Source organism: Haliotis rufescens, unplaced genomic scaffold, assembly GCF_023055435.1.
Source record: "Haliotis rufescens isolate VD_foot unplaced genomic scaffold, xgHalRufe1.0.p SCAF_11, whole genome shotgun sequence".
NCBI lineage: Eukaryota > Metazoa > Mollusca > Gastropoda > Lepetellida > Haliotidae > Haliotis > Haliotis rufescens.
Window position 1 is genome coordinate 19,266,361 of NW_025963791.1, and position 11,375 is coordinate 19,277,735.

Here is an 11,375-nt window from a genome sequence, read left to right on the forward strand (position 1 = left end):
CGTGTAAACATTAGCCGATAACTCCCGAGCTTACTCCACTATGCTAGCCTTTTCCCGTTTCTGCTTCGGTGACGGCACCGCCGAATGTTGTTGTAGGTTACGGAAACATGCGAGTGGTGACGAATGGGCACCGCGGGTGTAGGCTGATCACGTGACCGGACTTTTCTCGTTTGTAAAGAAACGCACGTATTCTGAAATAAGAACAAACGGGCCTAATGCAAGCCTTTCGATACGCTTAAAATTTACACATTGTTTTGCATAATTATATAGATATACAACCACAACTGCGACAGTGAAGTGCATGACAATGTAGCTTTACACATCAAAGAGACCATATCGTTGGCTCTCTGTAGGACTTCGATGATAAGACGTGAAGGATAAATACGTAAATGGAAATAGCTTTTCACGTTTTGGGGTATTTTCTCTATGAAAGTTAAACATGTCATGACGTACGTTTATGTCATGTTTGTGTGACTCGTCCAATATGAAACAGATGAAAAACACATGAATGGACTGTACGTGTAACTAGGTATACTCACGGAAATGAAAAAAAACCTGTTTTTTCGACCTCAGATCTTAAATAAATGCAGTTAATATACAAAATATGTAAAAATTCAAACAACTAAATTAGTACTAATTGGTCCGTGGCACAAATACAGCGTATCAAATGTTTTTATGCCTTTTTACACGTAAAAGTGTGTAAAAATGTGAATAAAACAGACTATTGTGAAACAGGGCATAACCAGGTGTAAGTAGATCAAGGTGACCTATGACACCTTGACGACAGGTGAAAACAGGTGTATAATGCCTATAGTCTGTTTCTGCTATGTCAATTTTGACTTAGTTTTATTTTTGAATGTTGAAAGTGTCGACAAATTACCTCCTGTAAAGTACATTTTGTATTGTTCACTGAGATCAAACTAGCAAATCCAGACTAGTACTTTTCGAGTTGTTTTGTTATTTCGTATTTACAGCTACGTAACACTTTGTGTCGATTTTTAAATTGAGAAAAACAGGGTTTTTTCATTTCCGTCAGTACTTTTTTAGTGACGATGTAACAGACTTATACTCCGCTGGCCGTAAGGATCTCTGGGTAGGAGAGCGATTAGCTTGATACGGCCGAGGCGTGCCTGCGCGCGCGCGCAAACACACACACACACACACACATACACACACTGCATGCACGCACGCACGCACGCACACACACACACACTCACACACACACTGCACACACTGCACACACTGCACACATACATACATGTAATTCGTGAGGCTTTTATAAACACTGGCTTTTAATCTAGTCAGGCCGTAAGAAAAACACACGAGCTTTCTCTTCAATGTCCCTATATTAAAAACAACGCTGAAGCCAGATTACTCTGCGCAGCGCTTGCTTTGTCGGCTTCAATGTGCGGAGTTCTGTTTTGGTTCGAGACATTGAATCGGGTATGTGACGTCACACTCGGATATTATTTCATGTTTGATTTATAAACACACAGAACAGTCCACGGACTGTCCTTTTAACAGTAAACACTAATCCATGTACTATGGATTTCGCGAGATATAAAGGGTTATGCATTTTTGGAAAACTAGCTCAATCAGGTTTAAAAATTGTATTCGGCGAAGAAATGACAGACATATAGCTAGCAAGCAATGGCAGAACTGAATGTGCATCATCGTTTTGTTGGATTTTTGTTTACGCCTACGTGTCTTTCTTAAAGTTGTATTTGAGCAAGGTGGTTATATGGTGTGTTTTAAATATTTCCTCACAAGATTCATTTTTGTCGACCATTTTTGGATAAATATTTCTCTCTTATAATGAAAACGAGCAATAGTAAAACGAGATGCGATCACGTGCGCACTATAACGGGGAATTGGCCATAATTGTTCCTAGCCAGTATACAAATGTATATATAGTTAGGGAGAGATTAATTTCTTCTGTTTTTTTTCCAAAATAATCAAACTTTATATTATCCATAACGTTAACAAGATTCAAGATTCCTCATTACAGTATTGAAGGCCCCGTGACCCAGATTACAACACATTTATACCTACTTGATGTATGCATCTTACACTACTGATGAACAGTTATTCAAGATGTGTGATGTAATTTACATAAATTGCTCTTCATATACGGTCGGGTAGCCTGGTGGTTAAAGCGTTCGCTCGTCACGCCGAAGACCCGGGTTCGATTCCCGACATGGGTACACTGTGTGAAGCCCATTTCTGGTGTCCCCCCGCCGTGATATTTCTGGAATATTGCTAAAAGCGGCGTAAACCCATACTCACTCACTCACTCACTCACTCACTCACTCATACACAAAGCAATACCTTTGATTGTTGAATGTGTTGTGGGGGACATTAGTGAAATTAATTTCTGGCGAGAAGGATCTTCATGGTCATATTGTGGAATGGATGTATACTAAGAACATACAACGACAAAATGTTGTTAAGATCGCTTTGTGCAAGTGGGCCTTGAAGTGATAAAAACATTTCTGGCGCTTGGCACGACTTGTATGAATTATAATGTTACAGGAAATCGGAGCTTGTGTTGTTTTTAAACATATATCTCTATATATACAAAATCTCTACAAATATATCTACAAATCTATGTTTACAGTTATAAAACCCTTAGTATTTCGACAACCTTGAGCATTCGAAACATAAGCAAAACCTGTTTGAAATAGTAACATCTTGACATGTGAAACACCAACATATAGCCCCAATCGTATCATGTGATTGTAAAATGTTTTTCTATAATATAAAATAACGCTAACAGCGTGCTTCAAAGATACATTTTGTTTGGACCTATAACTATATTTGAGAATAGTCACAGGATATTCAGTGTATTATTGAATGAAACCTCGACCCAACAGACAAAATCAGCTGTGCCTGTCTTGAAATACCAAATTTTACAAACACCCACAGAGTACGTGTTTATGAACACAATAAATTTTCTTGAATGCTCGGTTAGATTCACAAAAAGTAGGTGGTAATTGTGTTAACAATTCTCATGGAATCACTTCACGTAGGAAGCTGTATTCCGAGCTCAACCCAACGTCACCCATTTGTATGATGTGAAAATAATACACTTTAGAATTGAATTATTACCATGCACCAATGTGGGGATCTTGAGCCTACGTCGTTGCCGTCACTCTCCAACCCAGAGTTCCATTGGGCCAGCATATAGTACCTCTGTCACAGGGTAGCGCCAGGTGACGATTCGTCACATGTTACAGTCTATTCAAGATATTGCATATGTTTTTCATCTGATTTATTTTTGACATATGTAATAGAATGTAACTTTCATTAAAAAATATCATAAATCGTGAAATACTACTTCAATTTGCGTAGTTATCCTTTGTATATTTTGGTTGTACAGCTCCACGTGCTGTCATCGAAGAGCTTTGAACAGAGACCATAAATTTATTTATGTATAAATGTATATTGTTTTGTACCTCACTTGCAGTAGCATATCTATATCATTATGCAAAACAATACATAAAGCGCCCACGGGTACTTGCATTAGAGGAATCTGTTCTGATTTTAGAATAAGCACGTTTGTTTACGAAAAGGAGATATGCAAATTAGCCCGTGGCAGTGGTGTTATGCTGAGTCACTACTGTGTGTGAGGTCCTATCTCTTCACCCCCTGGATACACGCTCATGCTGGTTTGTAGCGTGTAGGTCTTGTTCAGATGCGACTCTAAACTGTATTTCAAGCAGGGAATAGAGGGTCTGGTTTACCTGAGTCGAACTCGAGTCCATATCTCGTCAGTATTGGCCTGTGTAAACCAGGCGTGTCTGACGGCAGCAACAAGCCCGCCTGCCGTGTTCCGTGCTGACAGCCTGATTTGATGATGACGTCAAGTGAGTGTTGACGTAATCGTTCTGTGATGTCAACAGCTTTGGGGACACAATAGGCCGTGACGTAGCTCCATTGTCGGCGTCACCTGTTACTGCTGAGCAACCACACCGTTCCGTTTCCCAATCCGTCTGTATCTGATGTTGGCGTCGCTCGTCAGCATTCTCGTCATTGAAGCGGTTAGGATATAATTTTTTAATTAAAAGGTGTCTTTCCACCCTGCTTGCAATGTGTTTGAAGTACCGGCACGGCTCATAACATAAGTCAACCCTAACAACCACGATGAATCTCCGGGAGGACACTGAAAGCTGTATCCTCCTTACATTAAATACTCACTATTACCTTGCACCAATGTAATCATGCTGGGCCTACGTAGGTGTCTACCTGTTGCATTTTCAAATCCAAGAATTGTTTGGAAATTGTCACTCTTTCGCACGTGCATGGTACCTACGCTAGATAGGGATGCTCTACAACAGATCGCTATATATTCCCTTACTGTCAAATTCTAAGAAAAGGATATCGGCAAACTTGGATTTAAATGTGTACACCAGTTCCTGCAATACATGTCACTACCTCTATGATGTACATTGATGTGCGTTAATCACTGTATTGTCTGGCCCAGACTCGATTAATTACAGATCGCCGTCATATAGCTGTAATTTTGCTGAGTGCGGCGTTAAACAACAAACAAAAAAACAAAAAAAATGATGCAAGCGCACGCACATTCGTGATTCAGTACCGACAGACGCATGATCAACCCTTGGATACACGCTCATGCTAGTTTGTAGCTTGTAGGTTTTGTTCAGATGCGACTCTAAACTGTATTTCAAGCAGGGAATAGAGGGTCTGGTGCCGACAGTCAGACTTGTCTATGACGTCAAGTGATTGTTGACGTAATCGCTCTGTGATGTCAACAGCTTTGAGGACACAATATGACGTGACGTACTGAAAGAACTCCACGAAAGTGTAGTAATCCTTATAATAGGTAATTCTAGATAAGCAGACTAAGGGCGTCAGTCTGATTATTTCTATAATCTAGAAATTATTATTGAAATTAATAATTATTTCCTCAGTGACTTTTACAAGTCTACGAGCCACCCTGTCCAGGATACACGCACAGTCGGTTGTGAGCGTTGTGGATCTATAAATAAAACACGAGTCAGTGTTATTTATAGCGATAGTTACACGTGTGCACATATATTTTTAGACCCACGTATACTTCACTCATGCAACGTAATATGTGAAGGTCCACATGATATGAATGTAATAAATCAGGGTATTGTTATGAATGCATTGCGCTTCACACTGTATAAAGCCCGAAGTTGTCTCTCTTGTACTTCATTCAAAGGCGTAGCAGTCATTTGTTGCGTAACAGGAAATACTTTTCCTGTGTGGGATTACTTGTATGTTGGTGCGGTGTCAAATATGTATTACAAGAATGGAGTCTTTACATATACAGAGATGTACATGTTGTTATGGGAGAACATATCACCGAAAATATTTTCGTCGTTTATAAACCAAAGTCGACATAAAATGCGTTAGATTCTTTTCAGCAATGAATGCTCATTGCGCTACATTATTAATCCCTGGTAAATGGATCAGCGTGCACTCGACTTTCATTCTCAGCTCCCTGGGAGGTATAGGGAACCAAAGATTGACAGTCACATTACCACCTCATCCTCCCGGGTTACCTTTCATTGATAGAAGAACAGCAGCATACTTCAAACAAGTTACTTGCCTAAGGAGACACCACATGTTTCAGTGGGGGGTAGGACGAAAGCTTTTGAAACTCTCAGAAGTCAGGCCTGCTGAACACGGTCACCCATCCACCCACTCTCCGCAGAAAACGTAACTTCGCCATTTGAGTTGCATTGACATTTGAGTAACTGATGGGAAAGCTTAATTGATATCTGGTTATTTGTTCAGAATGTATGCATTTGAAACCACCTCTGTACAGGCAGCTTTTTGCTTGAATCCATCAGATTTTCAGCATTTATTGTCCTCAATAATTGAAGTTTTTAATGTCATCAGATAGCATTTTCATTTAGTCCCATGTAAGGGAACACATTGGTCGTGTTCATCGTTAAAAAATGTAGGTGGTGCTTAACTTTTTGTTTTGAGCATTTCCAGCGCTATACAGATAGATGTGAAACATTATTTATTACTAAAAGACTAGGCAAGTCTAGATGAAACTAAACCAAGACTAGTTCCTTGATTTCAGATGAAAACAACAGAATAGGAAATATAAAATACAATTTTAATGATATGTTTTCATAGACTATAAGTGTTAGTCTAAAAATCCACACTTCAGTGTTGTTTTGTTCTTCATTTCTGAAATTGTTGTCAAAGTCCTGAAAAACATTTAGGGATATTTGAGCATAGATATGAGGTGGGAGCACGAAAGTACAAGTACAGTGAACTACGGTTATAAGGAACTCAAATGGACCACTAATTCTAGTTGGTTATAACCGTGGTACGTTATAAGCGTATATGGAACTTATACCAAATATTGAGTTCGCAATATATCCGTCAGTTCGTCCTAAGCGTATTATAAACGTATTTTACTGTTCTGATAATAGCACAATAGTCAAATAGGTCAAATGAGGCAGGTCGGAGAATGAATTGCAGCTGTTCATATGAAAAAAATAATGATTATCTATTCAATTTATTATCTAAAATATTTGAGATAGAAAGAATTTGTTTTGCCGTATTAAGCTTCCCAAGATATGTGCATTGTTTGGAGTTTTTCAATCACCCCACACCTTAAGTGACTCAATCTCTATTTTTAGACGGGGTTTTCCAGCTATATAAATAGCACCATTACGGTGCTCTTCTGTCTCCCCCAAAATAGCTGTTGATAAGATATTTTATGTCAGAAAATATTTACATGCATGTTTTGTGTTTTGTTTTAACCCATAGATCTCATGACACTGAAGGTATAGAGTATAAACAATAAACAAACAGCCACAAGCCGCTCCTTATTGTGTGCAAATATATTTATGACGCCCACGCGTACAAACACGTGTGTCTATATTTAGATTATGTGCTATTTCGTCAGCTGTGGTAATTCCAAAGGGGGTTTTCAAGATGGAATTGCCTATTATATTGGCGTACACATCACCGAAAGACCATTCGGGATCCCACAGCCCTACAGTATCATCTCTATGTACTTTCGGGAAGGAAGCGATTAACACTAGCGGATTTTCAGTATGGGTTTTCTGACATCTTGTCTAGTGTTGTCCATCTTTGTGCTGTCAGTGTCGGGATTTCGATTCCGATGCCACAGGGACATCTGCGACTCCAGCTACCAGTTCTGTAACGATGGGGAGGAGCGATGTAACACCTGTACCCCCGAGCAGTGCCAAGCTGACGTGGCCAAACACATCCTGAACCAATGCGAAGTCCTGTGTCGGAAACTTGGTAAATATACGTGTTAATTAGAACAGTTATATTGTCACCAGTTTCCCGTTAACCATGAGTGACAGGTTCCCAATGCAGGCATAGGCACCTTTCAATGATGAACTTAAAATTAAGTAGTTTAACTACTGTAATAGTTAAACTATAATATATGTGGTTTCTTTTGTTCCGATGTGTTATTGAATTGCTTATTCACACATTAACCAGCAACTTATTTTTAAATATGATTGACATTTGTGTCTTGAATTTCGGATAACTCGATATATTATCGACATTCCATTAATCATGTTACGGTAATTTGGTATTCACCATTTTGTCACTTGGCATATTAAATTTGTTATGTTCTATTTCAAATATGCCTTCAAGACCAGAAATGTTCTGACATGGGAATCTTCTTGTAAAATCATCATGTACTGTATAGTAGACACTTAATGTGTGTTCTGGCCTTTCATACGATAAATATTACTCTTTGAACAAATAACAGAATATCAAATTTAAAAGTTGTATCAGTCAGGAAATGATGGTTCATATGCTTCCTATTTTTCAGCAACAACGACTGTGGGGTCTACAGAACCAACTACGACATCGACTGCCATTGTGCCCGCCCACGACAAACCACAAGGTCAGTGTGAGTCGGATTGTTGGGCACAGAAAGTGAAGACGCAGTTTATGTTACTATATATAGACATGGGGATTCCCCCTAGCATAGGATTTATCTCCCTTTAATGAAAACACGCTTCAGCTGCTTATGTTTATGCAATAAAGGTCAGATATTATTTATAATTGTTCACCCGTTTGTGTAATAGTTTGACAATATTAAGGATATACATATGTGTATAGTGTATCATTTTATCTTTAAAATGACGACTTATGTATTTTTTAATAATAAAAATGTATATTGTTTACCTCTCTAGTTTTAAAGGGGGACATTACAGATAGGTACAAATGAGTTTTGAGTTATTCATTTGTTGGCTTCAAACTAATTACACCATGTTTTTCGTTTGTTGCAGAATCACAAATCCTGACATATGCGTTTTTTGGCATCCTTACAGCTGGGATATTGGCATTAGGGCTGATAGTTGTGGTCTTATGGTATGTGAGGAGGATTGATGGAAAACTGTCTGACCTTGAGAAGGCTGAGAGTGTGACCTACTCCACTGTTTCAAGTGTAGGGGATGGGGAGAAGACACCGCTATTGGAACAAGGAATTCAAGCTGTCCAAAATGAGGAGTCCGACTCTGGAGCCCATATGAACAAACTGGAGGAGATCCGCACCTTGGCCCAGGCCCCAGCACAAGCTACAGGGCAAATAGCACAACCCCACCAGCCAGACCCACCCTCTTACAGTAAGTAGGTTCAGTACCAAGTCATCAAAAATTCATCTCGAACAGTTAAGATATTTACAGTTGAAAACCTACGATTCCTTTAATGGATTGATGATTTGTATTCTGGGGTTGCCTGGGAATTTTTGTTTTTAAGTTATTTATTCCCAGAACTAATACTTCAGTTTTACAAATGGTGTTAAAGGAAAATAATAATGACTTATGTCAGTGACTATATACAATATTTTTTGCAACATTGTTGCTGGGATTTCTTTGGGTTTGCCAGTTGTTGATTAGGCCACACAGAGACCATATGTTGGTTTCTGGTCTCTGGAGCACAATTGATTCGTCACTACTCATCTCTTTCTGTAGCTATTCGGCTTGTCACGGATTAACACAAGTTGGTCATAAATGAGCCACAGGATTACGGAGACACAACATAAATGTCCCATGTTTTACCTTTCAGCCACTTCAGACTTGACAAATGACAAAGCGTCTACAATATCGACTATCACACCCGTGGAAGCAGTTCAGGACTCAGGAATTCAGGATCATTTGAGTGAAAAGATTCCTGAAACGGAATTCCTTCAAGAGAATCTGAAGGCAGAAATTTCCAGGGACAGAGATATCAAGATGGAAAACACACAGCGCAAATCAGTCCCAAATCAATCACAGACCAGATTCTGATATGTGAAGAGTGAGTGAGTGCAGAGTGTACCGACAGCAAACAGTTCATAAATTGTATCACCAGTTTCTGATATTGAAGGGGGTGGGGTAGGGTAGCCAAATGGTTAAAGTGTTTGCTTGTTGCCTCCAAGTCAGTGGTTCAATTCCCCACGTGGTGCAATGTGTGAAGCTCATTTCTGGTGTCCCCTCCCCCCATCTGGGGTATGTCAGAAATAACAGAGGCGTAAAACCATACTCACATAGTGTTGGAGGAAAGGCTGTGGCAACTGTAACATTGTGGATGGAGATGGTGGCTGGTACTGTGATACAAACTGCAGTGGAGACAAGGCCAGGGCACTCCAAGAAGACAGCAGTGTAATAGGCAGCCACATGTCAGACCGTATACTGTCTGGCAATACTTATAGGGCATATCATCACATTGGATGGTTTTATTACAACGAGACATTGACAAGACCGAACGTGCTATACAAAGTGATATATATAATATTACTTATGAATAATGAATAATAATGATATCAATATGAACCCCCCGGCTATGATGGATCTCTCCACATCCAGCCAGTGAGCAGACAGAGGCCATCCTATTATAAACTTACCAAAGGTTGACTCAAAACATTACATTTTCTCAAGTTGACTTGTGGTGATGTCAGTTATATAGGATGAGCTGGTTATTTTGTCAAAAGAAAATACATAACATCATCGGTTTCAATTTGCCAAAGAACATCTCCCATTGTTTCACACGACTTAGAAATGGCATCTGGAAACAGCTGTGCTGTCAATATTCCATGTGGGTAATGCAGTGAGACAAAGGTGTAAGCCAAACTTGTATATATGGCAATATTTGTTGTGAATATTCAGGCTATGCTTTCTGTGTATGTGGTGTATTTATGTTATCTGAAAACCTGTGCATACATTTGAATGTCAATAAAATAATAGAAAAAGAAATATGATTGTCGTTTTTACAATTCAGATGAAGCTAGTTATTATGGACTGACAAAACCAGGGGTCCAGAAAATGTAAAATCCCAATCGGACATTTGCATTTAGGCCACGCCCCCTTCAAATAGCGTATCAGTCACAAAACGTTTTGTAAATACATCATACCTCATTTCCCCCCAATATTTTATTTCACTCAGGTGTACAATTTTTGTTTGTTTGGAGAAGATCCTGTCCTACATTTGCCATAAATGTAGTTGCTATGCTCCCATCTAGAATGGACAGATAGTCATGCACTATTGAGCACAGCTCATGAATATCCTGGGTATTCTATTCACGACGTGTCCGGCACATGACTGAAAACATCAGATATATACACTAAATGTAGTGTTGCTATACCCATACTGCTCAGCACAACTCTCTTGTGGGGGTGTTTGGATTCAACTGACTAGAGCCAGAAACCACAAACAGAAGTTATTTTTATTTTCCCTGACTGCTCTATCTTCGATGAATTGGAAAAATATAAGAGATAACTAGAAAATTAAAAGAAACTGTTGATTTTTTAAACAAGAATTAATGAAGAACATTGTATGTGGTAGACACGGCGAACCTCCAGTTGAGGGATGAAAGTTTCATCAGAAATTGCTACATATATGTGTTGCTGTATTATACTAAACATCCAACACTTGAAACAGTATTAGCATGTATTGTTTCCCAGTAAACCAACCAACCATCCCAAACAACTTCAAGCCAAAAACACCAAAAAAGACAAATAAACAAATGTAAAAGATGTTGACTAACTCAAACATAATTTATTCAATCAACCCACTGGTCAACAACAAATAGTAAATAGTTTGTAAAATAATTAAATATACCTGTTGCTTTAAGTCATGATTCCATGAAAACAGCAAAAGAGAAAACTTTCAGAATCTCTACCCAAAAGCTCTACCCAAAATTTATGTTTCACCATAATTCCATGGAAACGGAAAAAATTAAAAAATTCAGAATCTTCAAACTAGCAAAAGGCACAAGTACTCATTGTGGTAAATGGGTGTAGCACGTTTGGTGAAGCTAGGGTGCATGGTTAAAAAGATATAGGCCGTACAAAACACCCAACCTAAAAGTTTAAGTTTCTTATTGTTTCCATGGAAAC

General features: G+C 38.8%; 1 protein-coding gene across 1 annotated transcript; it reads left to right on the top strand.

Moving 5' to 3' along the window:
* The first annotated feature begins 6,966 nt into the window (after nt 1-6,966).
* On the top strand, nt 6,967-10,232 carry LOC124137264. Its single transcript, XM_046503497.2, has 4 exons — nt 6,967-7,281; nt 7,826-7,900; nt 8,289-8,624; nt 9,067-10,232. Exons 1-4 carry the CDS (start codon nt 7,071-7,073, stop codon nt 9,285-9,287), a joined length of 843 nt encoding a protein of 280 aa, XP_046359453.1. The 5' UTR covers nt 6,967-7,070; the 3' UTR covers nt 9,288-10,232.
* Nucleotides 10,233-11,375: the final 1,143 nt, after the last annotated feature.

Coding starts and splice junctions, on each gene's coding strand:
- LOC124137264 (XM_046503497.2), top strand. CDS start 7,071: ATGGGTTTTCTGACATCTTGTCTAGTGTTGTCCATCTTTGTGCTGTCA. Junction 7,282..7,825: donor AGTCCTGTGTCGGAAACTTG/GTAAATATACGT, acceptor CCTATTTTTCAG/CAACAACGACTGTGGGGTCT. Junction 8,625..9,066: donor GCCAGACCCACCCTCTTACA/GTAAGTAGGTTC, acceptor TTTACCTTTCAG/CCACTTCAGACTTGACAAAT.